The 23,063-nt window shown below is 37.8% G+C and overlaps 1 protein-coding gene across 4 annotated transcripts in view; it reads left to right on the top strand.

Moving 5' to 3' along the window:
- CACNA1G (calcium voltage-gated channel subunit alpha1 G) overlaps positions 1–23,063 on the top strand; it is a 419,473-nt gene that overhangs the window by 200,407 nt on the left and 196,003 nt on the right. For all 4 annotated transcript variants that reach the window (XM_087887148.1, XM_087887147.1, XM_087887145.1 and 1 more), the window contains exons 4-7: positions 8,920–9,017; positions 15,424–15,583; positions 18,442–18,733; positions 19,436–19,528. In XM_087887148.1, the coding sequence (XP_087743274.1) occupies positions 8,920–9,017; positions 15,424–15,583; positions 18,442–18,733; positions 19,436–19,528 (643 nt within the window). The remainder of the gene's footprint in view (positions 1–8,919; positions 9,018–15,423; positions 15,584–18,441; positions 18,734–19,435; positions 19,529–23,063) is intronic.

Here is a 23,063-nt window from a genome sequence, read left to right as displayed (position 1 = left end):
GTGATCTGTAGCTCTAGAACCTCCCCCAATTGGGTAATTAAATTTTATTCAGTTTTGTTACATTTTGTTAGCATGATGATAGCTGAAACTCTGCAGTCAAAGCATCCTAAAAAGGGCCAAATTCTTTCCTTTGTTTTGATGAAGATACACGCTGAGTCCCAATAATGACCTAAACTTATTAATCAGGTGTAGCCTTTCAAAATAAGAACGATGTGGTACAAATGTCTGCACTTTCCATGAGCTTTGAACTTTTTCCATTTTTGTGACAAATTACATTTGAACTCTTTTTATACAATTTCTCATTGGAAAGAATCTCATAGTGGTTTGCAAGTCCAATGAAAAACAATTAAAAACAGTCCTTTAAAAAGGTGGATATTAAAGGGAGTTAATGCCCAGGAGAGTCCAGTCTAAACAGAAGACTTTGGAGAGCCTTTGGACCTTGGAGAGGAAATGAGATGGGCAGGACAGATATGACCTCTTTGAGACTAAAAGATGGAGCAGGACATTTCTCAAAGAACATTGGTGCTTGGGAAATATATATAATATAATTGAAATAATCTTAATTTGTTTAGGGCTTCGTAGAACAATATTTAAATGAATCATTATGGCGGAGGTATTCCTATTCAGGAATGAATGCAATTAACATATCAGTCAAAGCTGATAATTGTGTCAGCACTATAAAGCAGACCATACTAAGAGCAGACATTATGTAGATCTAAAGCTACTTTTCTTAGAATAGATATGGTAATAAAGTCTTGCAAGTATCGATGTTCTTCCCCTTCTCCCTTTTTTATTGCCATGTGAATTGGAAGTGGGAGGATAATCTGCCTGAGTGATTTTCATAAAACACATTCATGATCTGTGTTCATTGACTTTGTTTGTTGGATGCCTGCAAGATGCTTGCAGTTCCGATCACATGAGGTCCTTGTTTAATGACCTGTGATCCTCAATGTTGGCAGCAGGGACCATTGAGATGGCCATCACTAAGTTATGCAGTTACTTGATGTCATGCTTTAAGACCACATTGCTTAGTGATCATAATTTATTTATTTATTTATTTATTTATTTATTTATTTATTTATTTATTTATTTATTTTATTCGGCTTATATGCCGCCCTATCTCACAATGGACTCAGGGCGGCTCATAACAATAAAACACAAGCCACAATAAAAATAAAGACTAAAATCTAAAAAAATTAAAATTAACCCATTAAAACCCTTAAAACCCCGTCATCAGACCAGGTCAAGGGATTTGAAAAGCCAAGTTTTTAATTCCCGGCGGAAGGTGCGAAGGTCAGGTGCTAGTCGGAGCTCCAAGGGGAGTTGATTCCAGAGGATGGGCGCCCCAACCGAGAAGGCTCTACTCCTGGGGGCCGCCAGCCGCCACTGTCTAGCCGACAGCACCCTGAGTAGGCCCTCTGTATGGGCGCGAACCAGGCAATGGGATGTTGTTGCTGGCTGTAGGTGGTCCACCAAATATCCTGGTCCTTGCTGTCATAACCCGAGTATTTTTTGTACTGATGAAAGTTCTTTCTAAATTCCATAATAAACAGACCCAACAGCTTAATACAGATTTTAAACAGCATTGTAGACAAGATGGTGCATTGGCTAGGCGGCTCAGTGGCTAAGACACTGAGCTTGTTGATGAGAAAGGTCGGCAGTTCGGGCGGTTCAAATCTCTAGTACAGGTCTCCTGCGTGAGCAGGGGGTTGGACTAGATGACCTCCAAGGTCCCTTCCAACTCTGTTACTGTTAAAAGAGTTGTGCAAGATTGTCAGGGAACTAACCTAATGCTATTCTTTAGACTCTACCTTACTGAAAATAGTGGAATCACATAATAGGGCCTCCAATACCAAATTCAGTTCAAAGGAAGCCACAATCAACAGTTGCTGAGAGATCAAGTAAGAGTCCCAGACTCACATTCCTTCTGGCCTCATTAAGGTAATCCATCATGGTGACCAAGGCTCACCCAGTAACCAGACTGGAACGTACGTAGGAGATATTTAGCTAATTTCTTTCTTACTGTTAGATCAGGGGGTTTTTTTGTTTGTTTTTAATCTATTTTATTTTTGTTGCTTTGCTAATTGAGATGGCTAATACATTGATTAAATATATTTAGAAGTAATGGCTATAGATTTCAGCTACCTACTTTCTTTATTTTCTTAAAATAAAGAAAAAGATCCTAATTGTAAGAGTCTATGGAGATTCTCAGTCATCCAGGTCATGGTTGTCCCAAAGGTGCTTTTTCAAGAGGCAACTGGACTTTCTGGCTTTTCTTTGCTAAGTTGTTTCACTTCTCATCCAAGAAGAGAAGTGCCTTTGGGACCTAATTGTAAGTCTTTCTCTTGACACTGCAAGTTCTCTAACTTGGGAGTTTTTTAAAGAAAGGACTGGACAACCACCTCTTGAGAATGGTTACATTGGTTTTCCTGGACATTATTGAAGATTTAATCAGATGATTTTTGTAGTCCAACTCCTCAATTGTATGATTCTATGATGACAGTCTCCAAGAACATCTGAAGTTAAGCAACCATCAGTATCTCATTTGCCATGCCTCAAAAGCAATAGCAATGTTTCTGACCTTCTCCTTGCACCTCCTTGTCCATGTCATCTGTTTCATCTCTTCCTTTTCCCCTCTTTGCTCATCACTCACTCTTTTCAATGATTGGTGTTCTAGTAATGGGGAGTTTTAAATGTATTAGCCAAAAGAGACTCGATTGAAAATAAAGAATTATGGAATGTTGGAATCAGGTAATAAAGTTTTTGGTGCATCAGGCTTCATGTGTCTTGTGGCTGGTTAATTGTATGTACAAATATTTGTACATACCAGTTACCCAGAGTACAATGGGAGTTGCATCAATTTTGCATGCAAATTGTATAAGTGCATTCGTTTTTCTGATATGGAACTCTGTTCTTCAGTACAAGCCAATGAGTTTGAGCCAACCCACTGCTTGATGAGATGTGCAACAAATGAGAGGCAAAAGTGAGCAAACAAGCATACTGGAAAGCTGTATATACTTCCTGTATGTGTAACAATTGTAACTCAGTTTCTCAGACGACGATGGGCCCAAATGTAACTGAACCATTACTAATCTGTTCACGTTATCCATTCTGATTCTTAATATGAAGCTATTAATTGTGACAAGTGATTTTGTGGTGTCTGTTCATTTAGCTATGAATCATCAGTTCAGCAGTCCACATGACTCCAGACCTTAGTACTAGTTAACATTAGAAGCTTCAGTAAAAGACTGGTTAATACTGGATACTTCAGCAAAAGGAGCAATTGTGTAGAGATTGATGTCCCTTGTTTTCTGCTTTTCAATCCCATCCTGTGCTTCTAATGTCTAAAGATGTGTGCCTGAATAACAGTAGAGTCACGGTTTCATTTTATCTCATATCTGCTGTTCACTAGAACATTGAGTGAAGCAGTAGGAGATTATGGAATTTCATTTGTATTTGGAGATGTATATGATTAGTTTTAAAATACAGTGTCCAAAACAAAAAATTCTAATATGATACTTTATGTTGTATAGAGGATTGTTCAATGTAACATTGATTCCAAATATATATAAAGGTTGTTTATAGAAGGGAAAATCTGAAGCACATATTAATTCTAGAAGGGCACATCACAGCCTAGCATAGCTCAATGTTCTCCTGGATTCAGGACTGAGCTGGAAAACAGTCTTGTCTGAGCCTCTGAGCAGCCTCTGCCAGTCAGTATAGAAACCATTGAGCTGGATAGGTGGGATATAAAACAGATGCTGATAGGCTACCTGTACTTAGAGCTTAACCTCTTGTGTTTGGTAAATCTTATTCACAATTCAGTGCATTTGATTGTACTCTCTAGAAACACTGGATTGTAGTAAAGACTTTTCTAGATTGATTCTAGATAGGGTGGCCAAAACATACACCAGAAATTAAATATACATATGTATTTTTCTTCCTATCCTTAGAAAATAGATTGCTGAGAGCCTGCTGCTCAAAGGAAAGTATATAATTTCTAATCCATATATAAAGCTCCAGCCTTATGTTCATGATGGTTTAAACTGGTCTTTTCCAAGCATCTCCCGCACCGCCATCTCAATAGAAAAGGAGGTCCGTGGGCCTGCATCCAAACCCCTTTGAAGGAATAAATCAGGGCTAGGCTTAGATTCCAATCCAATTTCTTCCCATTTGATCACTTACACCCTACCAGGGCATACATGATACTTCAGCTCAGGGAGCCATCTTGTGGTTAATTCACACAAAACAAGTCCATGTATACCCAGTAATAACCTCTCCCATTTTCATCAGTGTAGAGTGACTACACTGCCTTGGGCAGCGTGTGTGCACGACACCATGGTCACGGGAATTCCAGCTAATGGAGGTGCTCAGTATTTGTCAAAGGGCCTTTAGTCCTTTATACTTTGTAACCTTGATGCATCTTCTCATTCTGAAAAATGCATGTATATACTATTAATAATTGAAAAACAATGTTGTTGTTGTTGTTGTTTTTGCTTTAATTTATATGCCGCCCTTCTCCGGAGACTCAGGGCGGCTTACAATGCGTTAAGCAATAGCCTTCATACTTTTGTATATTTATACAAAGTCAGCTTATTGCCCCCACAATCTGGGTCCTCATTTCACCTACCTTTGAAAGGATGGAAGGTTGAGTCAATCTTGAGCCTGGTGAGATTTGAACTTGCAGTAATTGCAAGCAGCAGATGTTAATAACAGTGTGCTTTAGTCTACTGTACTACAGGCTCTGTTGTGTTAAATATAACATTATAAATAAGTATTGGAATAATCAAGAATGGGGATTGCAAGTAGAGTTTTTAAAAAGTCCCCCAATGCCACTGTCATTTCCAATCCTTTCGCTCTCCTTTTAGGGATGTGAGATCTTTTTTGGGCAGAGGGAACATCTTTGCCCATTGCCAGAGGCAACTGCAGGAAAATTTGGGGGTTACAGGGCTACAGAATAATGGCAACCTTTTCATCAGCGTAGGCATCAAGCCCTCTTCTGGATTTCTTCTCTTTACAGCAATTTTTATTCACATGCCCTAAGTAGCTTCCAGTCAGCACAAAGTGAACCGTTCTAATTTGCGTTTGTGGGCAACTTTTTAGTGATGCTTTAAGAGTTTTCTTGGCAAGATTTCGGAAGTGGTTGCCATTGCCTCCTTCCTGGGATTGAGAGAGAAAGAATGACCCAATGTCACCCAATTGGCTTTGTGCCTAAGCAGGGAATAGAACTCAGCACTTCCTGGGTTTCTAGCTTATTTATTTATTTATTGATTCAATTTATATGCTGCCCTTTTCCGGAGACTCAGGGTGGCTTACAATACCTGCTTAGTAGGGCTTTTGCCCCCCCCCCCCCCAAGCGGTGTTCTTTTTTAATTCAAAGTCAGTTTATTGCCCTCGCAAACCGGGTCCTCATTTTACCTACCTCGAAAGGATGGAAGGTTGAGTCAACCTTGAGCCTGGTGAGATTTGAACTTGCAGTAATTGCAGGCAGCTGATGTTACTTAACAGTGCTTTAGTCTGCTGTGCCACCAAGGCTCTTTTTTGATTAAGCTTGATGCCTTAATCACTACACTGAGCTGGCTCTTCCAAAATCTTGCCAAGAGGTGGGGGGAACCTGCAGGGATTAGTCCAGGCAGTCCCTAGGAGTCAAGGCTAACTCAAAGGCACATCAACATCATATCCCAATTTAAATCCATCTAGCCACTTGATGAAATAAGATGTCCTCACAAAAACATATGCCTCGTAATAAAATTTGTTATTTAGAAAAGATGTTACTAAACTCCTGGCAATTTGGGGCTGCCATAGAGTAACATGGTTCTTATCCTATGATGCTATAATGTTTGCCATGCTATGAATTTTCTTTTACCCTTCCAAATTATGTTGCTGTTCCTCATCAAGCACTGGTATGTGCTTGGTGAGATAACACATAGAAATGGGACATTGATGAGCCCTGAGTGGTGACTGTCCTGTGGCTTTCTGATGATCTCCTTTCAACCTCCCTTCTGCAAAGTCATATATGCAAATTCTCAGTCATCTAAATCATGGTTGTCTCAAAGGTTCTTTTTTTCAAGAGGCAACTGGACTTTCCGGTTTTTCTTCTAAGATGTTTTGCTTCTCATCCAAGAGCTGAAGAAGCTTCTTGGATGAGAAATGAAACGTTTTCAAAGAAAGTCCAGTTGCCTCTTGAAAAAAGCACCTTTAGGACTTCTGCAAAGTCCTTGTCATGGCAAGATTCTCAGTTTCCTGGAGCTTGACTGAGGTTTACTGGGCTGTTAAAGAAAATTATAGGAAGCTGCATTATTTCAAGTCATGCTATTTGCCTATCTATTTCAGCACTACACTGACAGGCAGCAGCTCTTCAGGAGCCCTGCTTAGCTCTACTTGGAGGAACTGGAGATTAAACATGGAACTTTTGCAGATGCTTTTGCAATAGGCTATGGTAGCTTTAATCTAGTGGCTCTGTCCTAGTTGTATTTGTAGCTTTACTTTTTAATAGTGCATACATTATTGGCTGAATATTTAAAGCAGGATTTGGGAACTGTCTGCATTAGAAAAATACAGCTTCAGCATTTCAGATATTAGAAGGCTGCAGTTTCCATCAACCTGTTAGCTGGCTCTGCTAGCTGGAAGTATCAGACCATCTCAGGGCAGTCCCTAGTGGTGAGATCCATTTCTCATTGCAATGATTCAGAACTACTATTAAATTTAATTACGCAGCTCTATCTTTAAATAACTTTTAAAATGTGCTTCCCAAATAGCAGGAACTGTGCTTGAGCAAAGGAGACATGGTAAATTATATGGAGTTTTTCAATACATTTCACAATGTAACAGAGAGATTATGTCATGTGGCATCTTCCAGAATCATGACGTGAAAGTGTTTAGCTGTTCTTCAAGGCTGCACCATAAATTATTTTTTCACTTATGTAGCAGTAAGAAAAATTATACACCATCATATCTAAAGTACGGTACAAGTGTGCATGTGATTTGTAAGTTATTTCAGAAACCATTTTCCTTACTGGAGCACCAGGAAAAAATACTAGCAATTACATCTGAACAGCTTTTCCAACGAAATGTAATCTGATCATAGCTTATCCTACTTATTATAGAACCTTGAATACTTGTTGCTTACGTAGACAGGCAGATGGGTGGCTGCTGAATTCAAAAAGGAGAAAGGAAGGAATAGTCTCCCTAAGTATCTTCTTTCTTTGAATCCGGACACTCTTCATGGTGATGCAGAAGTTCTTGGTTCTCGGTTCTTAGCTTTCCAAGAGACTTGAAAAAGAATAATGGAACCTGGAAAATGATCGAAGTGCTAGATTAGTACTGTGAGGATACAAGTGTAAGTCTACCCTCAGCCATGGAATTCATGTCTTTGGACTAGTAACTTTGTTTTGGATAAAATTTGGAAAGACCTCCCTGTGGGATGCCTGGAACTTTCAGAGCAATTGCAAAATATAAATGATGTTCTTGCTATTTTATTCTGTATTATCAGTGTACTTGGAACTTTATAGCTTTAGTACAGCCTTTTAAGACAGAGAGTGGGCCCTATCACAGGAATGAGAGAGTGGGAGGAAGGAATAGAGGCAAATGAAGGACTGTATGGTCTGTAAAGTGAACTATTAGATACACTCTTTGAGGGACTATAAGAATGGATTTGAGGAAGGTTTAGGACAACTCACTGCAGCCAATTCGCTGTAGCCAACTTGCCACAGCCAAATCCCAGTGGGACAACTCGCTACTGCCAACTTGCTATGGGACAATTCAAAGCTGTATTAATAATTTCATTCAGCTACTTTTATTATTGGTGACCATGTTTTCATCAAAATTATTGTAAGCCTTGTATTTCTGAATTGACTTTATTTGTTTTATCATTATTCTGTTGAAATTAATTTAACTTTTGTATTTGTGGACTTGTCCTGTGACAAGTTGTGGCGAGTTCGCTGTAGAGAGTTGACTGCAGCAAGTTGGCTATGAGGAGTTGGCTATGGGGAGTTGGCCATGGCAAGTTGCCCCATTCTGTTTGAGGAAAGGGAGAGAAAGAGCATCTCCTACACATCCAAGGATGGGTGTTTTCTAGAACCAGAAAACTAAATGAAAGGAGTGTTGAGTCGAGCAGAGATTTTTGTTTTGTGGAAAGAAAGGAAGTCACAAAGAAAGAAGTATATAAGCACAAACAAAAGCTAAAAGTTGGAAAACTGTGAATCACTTTGTAGAGAAGACAGAACACCAGATGGAGAAGGGAATGAGAAGCCAGGAAAAGGATCTGAAGCAAAGAAAGAAACTAAATTGTTTGGACAGTGGAATTTTGAATAGAAGTGCAGATGAATGCAAACTGAGTAATGAAAGAATTTCCCCAAATTATTGCTTTAAAAAGAGTCTTCAGGCTGACAGCAAATAGCACTTATGTAAACATGGTTTCATGGGATAATTCATATTTCTATGAATATCTTGCTCCAAGATAGGCCCCAAAATGTAGATCCTATACCTTGGATCACTTTTGGATAGTTCCCATATGTTGGAAACAAAATCCAAATTTGAAAGCTTTAGTTAGTTTATATTGTTTTTATGCTGCATGGACAAATTTCTCCATTCTGCAAAGTACAATAAACTTTGGGAAACTTCACTTATCGCCTAGAAAATAACTAAAATAAAGATGAGGAAACACTTTTCAAAATAGCTTTGATTCACAAACTTAAATCTGGTATGCAAATGACTCATAAATGAATTCCTCTAGGAATATTCCTTGATGGGGAGAAATCCAATAGTGGGTTGTTGTAGTTTTTTTTTTTAAAAAAATCACTGTATATGTATATTCGGTTTGGCTGCTTCATCTGGTTTTTTTTCCTGCAGAATTCTGAAATGTTTCCTCTATTTATGAGATATACATATAATATATTTGCATATGTACTTATTTTGCAGCATGCTGGAATACTCTTTGGACTTGCAGAATGTCAGTTTCTCAGCTGTTCGGACAGTCAGGGTACTCCGGCCTTTGAGAGCCATTAACAGAGTTCCTAGTAAGTTGAATTTCTTTTCTCCCTTCTCCCCCTCCCTTTGGTAATAGTTCATCATTTCTGATAATGAGGAATCAAAAGAATAAATTGGAGAGATTACATATTTTCTGAAATTGCACTGAACATGCTCCCCACTGTCCCTGCAGCAGGTCAATTATCGGGCTGTTTGCCAGACCATTATGAATGAATAATCCAGTTTGTTTCCTTTTGATGACTTGTCCTTTCATTTGAGCCAGCCCCTCAGAAAATGAGGGATTTATTTCTTTATCAGATTTATACACTGCCCACCTCACTACCTAAAGGACTCTGAGTGGTTTATGATCAAGCACACAATGAAAAGTTCATATTTTGTTTCGAAAAAGTGTTTGCCCTTTTTGTGTTTTGCTTCTCTTTCTGAAGTCTTGTTTTCTTTTTTTTTTTTTTTGGGTTAATGTCTCACGTGAATCAATTATTCAGCTTGTTTCATTTTTACCATTCATTCCCTTAATTTGGAGACATTAGTGGTTTGTGATGGAAAAGGATGGATGAGTTATTAGACACAATATTGGCATGAGGACATGTATGGATATAGTTATGGAAGGGTGCTTTCTTCCACTAACATTAAATAACTTGCCGAGGATGATAAACAACAAATCCTCTTCCTTGATTTGCCAGATGCTCCTTGATTTAAGGCAATAAGTCTTTCCAACATCACAGATTGTTGGGCATTAGATTCTATCCATTTCAGAACCAGTTGTTTTTCTGTAGCACCTGTTTTCTAATTCCTATCTTCAGCCATGCACTGTATCTTTATATTTTATGCCCTCATTGCTTTTAATATGATCCCTTTCATCTTCAACCTTCTGGGAAGAATGAGTTCTCCAGAAATAATGAAACACTTTCCATTTAATCCTATTCAAACAATATGGAAAATAATGGATACAGTTATTTGTTTTAGAGAATTGGTTTATCAGGAGGAAGACGAAGAGATTTGCAACTCTTGGCCTTCTTCATTTGGGCTGTAAGTTCAGTGTTCATTTGAACACTGACCGATTACTATAATTTGTTTTTTTTTCTTGGTAATGGAAGAATTTCCTCCCAAATTGAGTTAGAGGACCTCCGAGATCTCTTCCAACTCTTGTTATTCTGTTATTCCTAGATTTGAATGGCTATTCTATTTAAGCATGGTACACACACACACACACACACACACACAAGTTTGAATTAGGAAAAATAGTTTTTCAAGGGCAGATACCCATTTGATAATAAATCATGACAGTAAAGCCAGAAGTATTGGATGGTAGTGATCTTATTAGGACTGGAGAGACACAGGCCACAGAAGCTCACTGGATGATCATACGGATCATCACCTCAAACTATCTCACAAAGTTGCTATTGTGGGGAGAAATTGGAAGAGCAAGTACTTTTTTTCCCAAAAAAAGAGGGTGAAAATCTGGGTATGTCTTATAGTCCGAATGTAGCCCTGCCCACCCGCTAGCCCACACCCTTTGGCCTCTGCCTCCCAGCAATTTACCTCCTTGCAGCAAGCAGCAAACAGCTTGTTTCAGCTTCACACTGATTAGTACAAGCAGTTGATTGTCAGTTGGATCAGCCTCCCGACCCTCAGCTGTTTCAGGCTGCAGGGATTGCCATTGCCTATTGCTGTGAGGGCCTCTACTGCAAGTAGGCAAATTGCTGGGAGGCAGATTTTTTTTTTTTCCTGTGCTAATCAGGCTGAAAATGAAACTAAAGCAGGCTGTTTGCTGTTTGCTGCAAGGCAAATTGCTGGGAAGCAGAGGCAGTGTTATTGTGAGTGTTTTATGAGTCTTATTTTTTTCTTTGTGTCCTTTTGTTGTAAAATTTCTGTCTAGAATCAACAATTAGCTGGAATTTAAAAAGCATTTCACTTAACTTAATTAAAATGTTACCTGAAGGAAAATAAAGAGGGGGGGGGGGAAGCTTTACATCTAACAGATTGCGTGCTGAATAACTTACTGATTCTGATTACAATACCAATCTATGCAAAGAAAAAAAATTAAAACAGTTCCAAACTGGTAAAATTTCATATTATTTTCCACATCCATGCACTAGCGTATATTTTGTTTTCCTCCCCAAAAAAGGTAGGTGCGTCTTATAGTCCGGAGCGTTTTATACTCTGAAAAATATGGTAAATCCTTCTGAATTACTGAAGAGAAGGCGAGATATCAATACGAACCATAAAGAAACCTGAATTTATTGTACATCTATAATGCTTATTGTACGCCTAAAAGAAAGCTCCAGAGGCTTTTGATTTAATATTTGCATTTTGACAGTTTGTATTTTGAACTCCTTTGTATCCCTGAAAGTCAAATGTTGATTGCAGCACCTTGATTGGAAACCACTGATGTTTTAGGAAATTAGTTTCTATTTTCTATTTCAGGGATTCTCCAATTGTGGGTTTTTAAACCACCACCACTAACCCTGCCCCCAGTGGGATCTTGAGCAACTTGGAAGGGATCATAATTTTTTTTTTTAAAAAAAACTGATCATAGTGGAAGCACTGTCAGAACTCGGTCTTGTTTTGAATGGGCAAACTAGAAGTGAACTCACCTGCAACAGCCTGGAACAAAGCCTGGAGTGATCTTAAAGAATGCCTAACTTGTAGGTCCAGGTGTCTGTCAAAATCACTGCCAAGCACAACTTAACAGTGGGTGGCAAATGGTCTCTTACCAGCTCATGACTACCAAAGTGGCATGTAACAGTATGTGCAACAATACTGTGTATTTGTGTAGTCCTTTGAGTCTCTGCAGAAGTGTTATATTAGTGATGTTCATTTGTTACCGTGTTTCCCCAAAAATAAGACAGGGTCTTACATTAATTTTTGCTCCAAAAGACGCATTAGGGCTTATTTTCTGGCTAGGTCTTATTTTGGGGAAAATACGGTACTAAATGCACCCATCTGGCTGACAATCTTAATTGGGGCTTATTTTGGGGGTAGGGCTTATATTACGAGCATCCTGAAAAATCATGCTAGGACTTATTTTCCGGTTGGGTCCTATTTTCAGGGAAACAGGGTATAAATCTTTAGACTTTCAAAATGGAAATGTTGTGAAAAATGAAAAAGTTAAGCATGACCAATCTGATAAAAGTAATGTTAAGCCAAAAAAAGTATGATGGGTGCTACATAACTTCTACTAAGCTGTGCATTTATTTCTTACACGACCCTAAACCCAATGAAGTCTTTACTTCTGAAGGTGTACCATAATTTATTTATTGTTGTAGTGGAGAACACCTGTTGTATTTCATATACCTTATAGGTTTTTTTTCCTTTAAACAAAGGCAAGAAGTAGTTTGAATTAGTTTTGTCAAGGCAAGCATATTAGTTGAAAGTCCAAAGCATCTGAAATCTGATGCATCTAATTCAGTAGAGTGCCTAAATAAAAATCAGAATTCCATCCTGCCCCTCCATTTAATAGCATAAGTAGGTGCAAAGCTCTGTAGCACAGAAGAAGACCCATCTGGTTGAATTTGTCTGTTACCTTGACAACACGAGAAATTCTGACCTGGATCCATCTGTCAGAACCTGGAAGTTCCTAGGCTATATTTGCTTTTCTAATCTTGTTAAATTAAACTTAATCTACCAGGATGTTCCCTGTTATTGTTGCTGCTGCTTTTATCGTTTTATGATACAAGCACCTCTGTTGAAACATCTTCTCCCCACCCCCCACCATCAAGCAGAATAGATACATGGCTGAATTTATCTGCCTCTTTCTAACTAGGGATATAATTTGCTTCATACATTTGCAAATCCTAGGTAATTTAACTTTGATCCTACACAGCAAAGCTTAGACTGCCCAGGAAGCAAAATGTGGAAAAGTCAGAATCACAAATAAATGTACAGACTTAAGGCAGGTCAAGTGATGTGCTTGAGAGGCTGTTTTGTTACCAAGAGAGGAACTAGAAAAAAATAAACGATGTCATAAATTTTTGAATATTTGCAATCAGAGTAGAGTTAATGTTAATGTATTAAGAAACAAAAGCATAAAGAGATTTTATGTATACACAGGTGGGGGAGCATGGAACTTTTAGTATTGCTTCTTTGCCAGGTGCCTGTAATTCTTACTGACTTATGAGAAGTAAGAATACAAAGACTGATAGGCAGTGAGATAATATATTTCTCCTGTAAAAAATTTGCCTGTAAATGGAGCAAGATATTAACAAGAAGTCAAACAAGTAATAGGGAATGGTAGGTGAGTTAAAAGAATGGACAGAATGCAGAAGTAAAACCTGGAAGACCCTATTCACATATAACATGTTTCTGTACACAGTCAGACATAGTAGTTTCCTTACTGGATTAAAATATAATATTTGATGTCATATGTGTGCGCTCACTCACACACAACATATACAACCATAAATAAAAATGTATATACAAACACACACAATTCTGAAGAGTCCAGCCTAATAACACTGGATCTGTTTTATATACCGTAGTACTTTGGTGCTGTCCTGAAGATAACTGAGGCAGAGTTCAATATTCCATGTCATTGTTATGTAGCTTGAAATCTGACTTTTAATATGAACTCTATATTGGCTGTATAGTCTGCAAAGTCATGAGTGCAGGCTACAGAAGTATCCATGATGGGCTGAATACAAAGATTAACTGATGCATGTTTACCCTAGAAAAAGGAAAATCTGAAGAGTAATTTGAGGATGGAGGCACTTTTCTTAAATGTATGAAGTGAGAAGGGAACTTTTCCATTTGTGTTTCATCTACGGAAAGCCTTGGAAACTTAAGAGCAACGTCAATCCCTTTACAAACCACAAAGTGTTCCCTGAATAACTCTTATGATTAAATGACATTGTATGATTAAATGGTAATTCCACAATGAGGGGAAGAAAGGGATCTATTAAAAAAAAAAAAAGCTTAGAAGAAAATGCCAAATTAGAATGAAATAAATTATTGAGAATCTATTTACAACCATAGTGTAAAACTTCCAAATAATTAGAACAAGGCATTTAGACATAATAATGAGTACAACAACTTTTGTAGGTCTCTAAATTCCCTTTGGAACTGAACAGCAAACTGTAGTCTAATGGGAGAGAGGATATAAAAGAACATTGGGCTTCAATCTTTTAAGAGCATGAATGATTATGTCATCTGTTGAGTGTCCAGGATGATCAATGAGCTTTTAGTTACAGATGGGGCAGAATGCCATGAATTTTTATTTTGATAGGAGCTTGCCAAGTTTGTATCTCCTGAATGAATATATGGATCTGAATGCAGTTATCCTTTAATATCTACATTTCTCAGAGCTTTGCATTGATATGAAATGCGTATATTAACTGTGCACAAAAATATGAGGAATGCGGTTTTAAAATACATGAAAAAGCATTACATTTAGGAAACCTGCTTACTAAAAATACAATATTAGACAATGTTGCATACAAAATGTATAGTTTACAGACATATCTTCTTTAAAAAGCTGGATATAGATGGAGAAGTTTGAATTGATTTATAAGAGGAAAAATTAAAAACTGAAAGAAATTAAATTGATTATCTACCCGTAAGTGAAAAATGAATAAGAGGGTAACAAAATGTTTTCAATAAGCAAACAGAAAGTCAAAGAACAAATATTATAAAACAAATTTTGCATTACAGCTAGTTAAAGATTTGTGTCAAAGCTCAATATGTTTTAAAGTTAAATTCAATGGAGTTCTCTGCCAATAAATGCACACCACTGCAGTCATGCTCCATAAATTTTAGTATGACATTTTATTGGTGGCTTGTTTCTGATACCTTTGTTTTATACTGTAGCTATTAATCAAGTGTAAGAATGTGGTGTTTTTTTTTTTAAGAAACAGCAATAAAGCTTTTTAACATATTAAAAAAAGGATACTTCTATCAGGATTCATCCATACTGAGGTGTAATTCTGAATTTCCTTGGATCTGCGGGGTACTGATGGTGAGCTCCTGTGCTTCAGAATTGTCCATCATTCTGATTGTACATTTTCTTTTCTTTTTTTTAAAGAAAAGAAAGTGGGTTACTTTCCTACATGTTCTAGGGTGCTATGACTCCATATGTCTTCAGTGATTGATATGTGTTTCTGAGCCCACAAGACCACATCAACTGTGAACCTTTGACTCTTACCATACCTGATTAGATTAGCATTGATTAATTAGAATATGTTGTGGACTCATTAGGAAGAAATCTAGAGAGATCACATTGCAAAACAACTTTTCTATGTTGACGTCTTAAAATTATGTGACAACCCCACCCCAAATTCCCAGCCTGTTCTGGGAACTGCTGCCCCAACACGAGTCCAAATTGGAAAAAAACTCCTGTAACATGTATGGTTATTAACTCTAATATCCTTCTTCTCTTAGTTAGGATGAGCTAACTCAGTAGAACTTCTCATCCTAAAATGCAGCTTTTATTTGCTTTCTTAGGTATGCGCATCCTGGTCACCCTGCTTTTGGACACACTTCCTATGTTGGGGAATGTCCTCCTTCTCTGTTTCTTTGTCTTCTTCATCTTTGGTATTGTTGGAGTCCAGCTTTGGGCAGGGCTGCTTAGGAACCGCTGCTTTCTACCTGAAAACTTCAGTCTGTAAGTATGAATGAGGTAGGCTTGCACAGGTTCTTTGTATGTGCTGACGGTTTCAATAAATTAAAATAGTAGTTCCCATATGCACCGCAGTATTCATACATAGAGAGTGTGAGTATCTTTGCCTGCTGATGTAACAGAAGTAGAAATTCTCTAGCTAAGTCATAGGAAACAACACAAATATCTAAAATCCTCAGTAACATAACACTTTTTTCAGAATGTGTCGCATTGCCATGACTGATAGCTGCCCAGCAGCAATGATAGAAATGTCTTCTTTCGAATATGTCCATCGGCAGTCACAATACTCCAAGAAGGGAGAATCAGCTACTAAATTGGAACTCTCAGCAACCAAAGCTCTGACGGCCATTATAAATTAAGGGGGAATTTCCAACGTCTGACTAAATCAAAGAGGGAGAGCTGGAGAACAGCAATTGATGAGATTTGGCTCAATAAAGAATTTGATTCAATTCAATCTGAGATAACAGGAATGGGGCAGGAAGAAGAATTCAGTCTTATCAGGATTCAGTTCCTCATCCCTGCTGATGGAGTGAAAATAATCCCAGAGAAGTATAGAAGAAATCATTATTACTAATGCTGGCACCATATAATGAAACCAAGCTTTGAAGGAATACAGACCTCTCTCCTGATTTATGGTTGCATATATTATGTGATATCTTTTCAATGTAGCTAAAACTGTGTATACACCATAAAATGTTTAATGCATAAATAGCTATGAATGCAAAATATATTTTTGTAGTATTTTTGGAGAATTCTTCATTCTGATTCAGAAAGATGTGTTGAATTCAATGCTATTTATGTGTAACCACTAATTGTGCAGTAGGGTTGTTATTGTGCTCATTATTCTTAAGACTGAATGTGAAGTACCTAACATATAGAGCAGGGGTGTCAAACTCGCGGCCCACAGGCCAGATGCGTCACATGTTGGCCACGCCCACGCCCAGTTTAGCGGAGGGGAAAAAAGTCCCGATACGTCATGTGACCCTGCCGTGACAATGTGAGTTTGACACCCCTGATATAGAGTATCTTGTTAATATCTGAACAGTCTAAGCAAGTTTCAGCATAGAAACAATAATTTGAAGCTTGTGAAAATTCTTCAAATGCCCTCTAATTTTTGGATTATCAACCCAGCTGAAACTTAATCAGAAATTTATCATAAAATAAAAAAAGTTTTAAAGAGATTTTTCTTTGGAAGTTGGACCTTCCAAACCCTTTGGGTTTGTTTGCTCTGAAGAGAAAACCATTAAGTTTCAGTAACCTAAAATCCCTCTAAATAAATTGGCAACAAACCAAAACCACGTTCTGATCAAGTCCAACCCCACCCCCCATGGAGTTCCTGCTCTGAGTGAAAGATCAGGAGTCTGGCAGCACCTTTTCTGACTAATAAATTTTATCTAAAGACACAAACATTTGCAAGCTGCTGCTCAGATGCACAGAGTGACTGTGTCAGATTTCAGTTAGGATGAAACAAAGGGAAGGGAGGGGAAGAAAGTTGATTATGCAATTACAGATGAGTCAGATTACAAGTACCTAATCAATTAACCATTGTGAACATCCATTGTGTTTGGTGAGACCTTTTGAGGTTGTTCTAAAATCTTTTCCTGTATGTGAGTTCAGAAGTCTCAATCATTCTGTTAAAGTCTTGATTTTCTAAAATGGACACTTTGAGGTCTTCAATAGAGTGTCCCAATGGATATAATCTGACTGATATTACTTTGTTCTTGTTTTGAGTCCTGACATTCATTAAAGGTTTGGATAAATATCTTTTGGTTTTTCTTAATTATCTGTTTGGGGCCATAATAGACGGAACACGGCTTTCCTTGTATGTGGTCTGAGTGAAGGGTGAAAGGCTGAATGGAGGGTGAGGGATGGCTAAGTTTCAAAAGGCATGCAAACCAACAATTCAGGAATGAACCTGGCTAAACCTCTCCTAAATTTTGCTTTGCAAGCTTTTCTATGACCTGAGTGCATTAGGAAAGTGGAACGTGCCTTTTTTTCCCCCTAAGAAAAATATGTGTGAAAGTATACTCAAAATGCATTCATTTATTATGGAATAAACTTTGGTGGATCGTAGCTTGCTTTATATTGGCCATATATTATAGCCCATCAGTTTATGTGATAAAAAAAACCCTGGAAGCTTAGGGAGCTGCAGAAATGGTCCTTGGGCTGCCAAGCAGTTTGGCAAATTGCAAGTTGTCCACTACTGACATCAAGCCAATTTATTTAGGGCTATGACTGTTTTCCGCTTTTTTTTTTCCTTACTGACATACTCTAGTAATTATGCAAATAGCAAGGTGGGGTGGTTATTAGATTCTGCCTCCCTTTGAAGTGTTTTATGTTTTTCATAATCCATAAAGAAATAACAGCAGATATATGGGACTGAAGCTGTACATGTATCCTATCTAGTATCGCATTTTACCTCAGATAACAACCAGCACAAATTATTTGAGGGAAATAGATAACTTGGAGTGATGTATTCATCTGATATCATTTTTAAGCTTCAAAATATCAATAGTTAGAGACATTTAAAAAAAGAAAAAAAGAATTGCCATTCCAGGCAATCAGAGTGCTCCCATCTACAATTAATTTCTCTGATTGCTTGCTCTGAACTCAATTATCCTATTGGCCCCGTAACATCTCCAAGCCACTAGTTCCTTGTATTGCTCTGTTGACTGCATGAACACCACTTTTGCTCTGTTCCATTTTCATACTGTTGCTTTGTAAGAATAACAGTGTGATTTCCCACTTTCTTTTTGCACTGTGAAAAGAACTTTCCATCTTTACTTCATCCCTAACTAGTGTGATTTTGGTTCTGTAACCAGCCCTGTGTCTCTTTCTTCCAGGCCTTACACATTGGAGCTGGAATCCTACTATCAGACAGAGAATGAAGATGAAAGCCCTTTTATCTGCTCCCAACCTCGAGAAAATGGGATGCGGGATTGCCGCAGTGTTCCCATACGGAGGGAGGAAGGCCTGGTGTGCACCCTGAACTATTATTCCTACAACGACACCAGCAACACCTCTTGTGTCAACTGGAACCAATATTACACAAACTGTTCTGCTGGGGAGCACAACCCTTTCAAAGGAGCTATCAATTTTGATAACATCGGATATGCATGGATTGCAATATTTCAGGTGAATCAAAAGGACTTAAACCGTGATCTCGTGCTGCTGCAGCAACTGGGAAAATGAAGTTTGTGTTTATTTTTGTTCAGTAGTACATTTGTTTTTCAAATCTGAACCAAATAATTAAATTGTTGAGAATCTGCAAGTTCTGTTTTTCCTGTAATAAATATAGTTTCTGTGGGCACCAAATGTGCATGTGTTTTTTTTATATTATTATTATTCTCCATTGAATTATGTCAATTTACAGTATGTGTGTGTGTGTGTGTGTGTGTTTAATGCAAAAATTGAATAGGGCAATTGGGAGCCCTAGAATCAGTCGGTGCATCCCTTGGTCTTGTTTAAGTGGTCCTTTACAAGTTACCTGTTTAAACCCCTGGTACGAATTTTCTGACTCTTCCCCATAACTTGTACTTTGGAGAAGACCTAAGAACTAAGGAAAAAATGTGAAAGAATATGAAAGAAAAGGATGATAGATATCGCGTCCACCTTAAGCCTTGGCCCATCCTACTACTTGATTTAGGCTTGTCTACCAAGTAGCATCAACCAATTTCCCTGAGAGAATGTGACCCTCAATATGGACAAATTATCTTGTAGGTGACTTAAAAGTTTCATAGCTATTTTGTTAGATGTTTATAGTTCCTTGCCCTTCTCAGCCCTACATTCATCAAGATGAGCTAACCAATGGCTTCCTTTTCTTTTGCCTTATCACAGGTCATCACCCTGGAGGGCTGGGTAGATATCATGTACTTCGTCATGGATGCTCATTCCTTCTACAACTTCATCTATTTCATTCTCCTGATCATTGTGAGTTTTGTCTCCAGTTGTGTCAATCAGAAGCATTAAACCTAGATTTCCACTGAGGAAAAGCCACATTGGGGTGCATGGAAGGACTGATAAGATAGGATTTATTATTAGAGCCTTCCAAAACATGATAGCCGGATAAAAAAGAAAACCAGATCCCATGTGCTTCTTGCATTTGCAAGGTGGCATTGAAATCACTTAGAAAAACATCTAGTCAGTGATACTGGTTTCCTCACTATTTACTACTCATGCTTTCTGTTCTGCATTTTTATTTTAATAAGCAAATGTTGAAAAAAGAAAACTAACTTTAAAAGTTAGTATATAACTGGCATTAGATGATGCTTGAATTTGATCTATGGTGACAAAGACAAATGCAAATAATTTGATCTTATATTGACTTTTATGTTAAAGAAACCTGCTGACCATGATATTTTTGTTCTTGTTTTGGTAGCCTCAAATAACCTCTACACTTTTCTTATAATATACATAACAGATTTAATAACAGCTGTCTCTTTCTGCCTTATCCCAATATTTGTCAAGATTATACAAAGCTTGTATGTCAGGGGAAAAATGGGGAACAAAGTTATGGTAAATAATATTCAGACAGGTAAGATATAGGAGCAAGTTTTAAAAACAAAAACATCAGATATATTCACATTAATCTACATGGGTAGTAATTATATAGGATCTATTTAGAATTGTGGTTTTTTAATCCAACAATAATCAGTATCATTCTTACTCTGGGCCACTGCAAATGTAGACAGGGTACAGATTGTTAGATCATCTGTGGTTGTCTAAGACATGGACATAGATTAGAATCTATAGCTAAAGCTGTGGGGCCACAGGTGATCTCTTTCAGCATTTGGAAAACACCAACAATTGTTACTGAGGGTAAAATTATTAAATGCATGATTGCATATAAATTGAATGAAATCACATTTAATCCTGCCCCACCAATTTGTAGTAATACTTCAGCAAAGATGCAGATGATGTGTAAACGATGGTTGGTAAAATACAAACTGTAAATAAAACAAAAAAAATTAATAATTTCTAAAATGCTGGCTTGAGGACTTTGAGATAATTATTTACAGAGCATTAGAGAACATTGCAACAATTTGTACATTTTAATGAGGAAGAATAAATGTGAAACAGGTGTCAGGAATGTAGACACTGTTTCAGGTCATTAAGGCCACTTTTCAGAAAGCAGAGTTCAGATAAATCCTCCTAGGGAAGGACTAGATGTACAGGACTAGAGGTAATACTAGACTAAACTTGGGGATCACAGGTTTAACTCTTTCATGGCTATGTTAAATTTAGAGTGAGTGTAATGAACCATAAGAGTAGGCAGAATCTGCAACACGTAGCATTAAGCAAACCAAAATTCTAAAGCCGAAAAAATCCAAAGTTTTTTCAGGATCTGGATCATATTTACCTATTATTTATAAGAAGTATATTCTCCAAGAACCTTCAATCCTATTCTACAAATAAGACATGTAGACGTAAGCAAATAAAAAGGAGAAGCAAATAGGATAAACCTGTATTTCGGAAAGCTCAAAAATAAAGAAGACTCTGGCCAGAGACCAAAAGACAGTAATGCTTTTGTATCAGGTGAAACATGATGTAGAGCAGGGATGTCAAACTCACGTCGTCACGGCAGCATCACATGACGTATCGGGCCTTTTTTTCCCTTCACTAAACTGGGCGTAGGTGTGGCCAGGGCGTGACGTATCCAGCTGCGGGCCAGGAATTTGACAGCCCTGATGTAGAGTGTACCATAACTATAGCTCTACCACTGAGACAAGGTTTTTTTTTGTGTGTGTTGTTTTGTTTTGCTTTTGTGGCCATCTTCTGGTTCTCATCTGGCAAAAGCTCCATTGGAGGCCTTCAGCTGAAGCTTTTAAGATATAAGCTGTTACATATGGAGATAAATGTTATTTCATGCTTCTAGGTCTTAAATCATGAATGCTATAAGGCCAAAGGCAGTACCATAGAAATGGACTGGAGGCCAGGAGCAGTTGGTCTAAGACAGATATCATCATGTCCTGGTTGAGTTAAAAATGTAGAATTTAGATTCTGCACTAACTTCAGTTTTAATACCTTCAATATACTTCAAAGATATAGTGCATTACAGTCATTTTACCTAGGGTTTACTAGAGTATGAATAAAAGAAGCTGGTCTTATATATGGTACAGTACCCAACTTTGCAGCTGGCAGGCCTTTGATAGCCGATTGAATTAAAAGTGATTTTTTTTCCCCAAACACAAATCTTCCAAAGTTCTCTTTAACAAGCTTGATTAAGATGAAAGCAAGAGTGTTCCAAACATTTCAGAAAACTGAATTCTTGAGTTAGGAACCAACGTGTAGTATTTATGTCTGCATGAAGGTTTCTGAATCTTTTTCTCACAGCATCATAATATACCAGGGAAGAGGTGAATCCCTTCTCTGATAAAAGGGAAGTCTGCAGTTGTGAATGAGGTACACAATGGTTACTTGAATCCTTTTGAACCCCAAACCCATTTTTATACCAATACTGCCTGGCTATACAGTCCTAGAAAAAGGCTAGGCTCTTGTTCCTTTTTTGCCACCAAAAAGTTTCTGCTTGCCGGTGTGTTTCACATACCACTCAGTTATGTCCATGAGGGGTCCTTGGTGCTCTCTGAGATTGGTTGTTTTCTTGCAGATGTTTCATTACCCAAACTAAGCAATATCATCAGTGCACTCATATTAACCCTGAGCTACAAATGTTCTCCTTTATTAATTATGTCCATTTACATTGCCTGAGTTTACAAATATATGTACTCATGCTATAATCACAACAAGGATATTGTACCAATAAATTACATCTGCAGTGGGAAATGTTTTTTTGGAACATGAGATTTTAACAAAAAAATGCTGGCAAAAAGAACAAGAGCTATAGCTTCCATGGAATAGAAATCTCCTAGTTAAGTAGACTGACCAGGGCTTCCATGCAGGGCCAAAAAGTAGCAAATAGCAAAATTAGCATCATGATATAAGCTGTGTTCCTTTTTTTAATCACGCATAGTGGCAATTATTATTTTTTCCATTCTGTCAAAACTGGTGGATTCTGTAGATGCTTCTGAAAAGCCTCCAAAAAGGAGGAGAAAGATGCCTCCCCCCCCCCCAGTGGAACACCTCTGAGGTTATCCAGAAAGAAGGCCACAGAATGGTAGATGACTCAGCAATTTCTGCCTTCTCAGATGGCCTGAGTAAATACTCAATTTGTAGAGTTAAGGTAGCCAAGAGAAAAGAACCAGTTGTAGGCTGCTTTTTGAGATCTTCAGACTGAATAGCCATCAGGAGCTACACAAAATGCAGCTTAATGAAGAGCCTGTTTTGGAGTAAAAGTCAGACTCTTCAACTGCAGGCAGCTGCTGCCTGTTGAATGCCAGCTAACAAAGGAAAAGATTTCTCTGAAAACAGCCAGAGTCTCCATAAGGGAAGTATCTGCCTTGAAAACACTTCAAGTGAATCGTTTAGGGGAGGAAAAAAACCTACTTAATTGTGATAATTACAAATA

The sequence above is a fragment of the Pantherophis guttatus genome, chromosome 2 (assembly GCF_059756535.1).
Source record: "Pantherophis guttatus breed Tessera chromosome 2, ASM5975653v1, whole genome shotgun sequence".
In the NCBI taxonomy this organism is placed as follows: domain Eukaryota; kingdom Metazoa; phylum Chordata; class Lepidosauria; order Squamata; family Colubridae; genus Pantherophis; species Pantherophis guttatus.
This window is presented reverse-complemented; position numbering and strand designations above follow the sequence as displayed.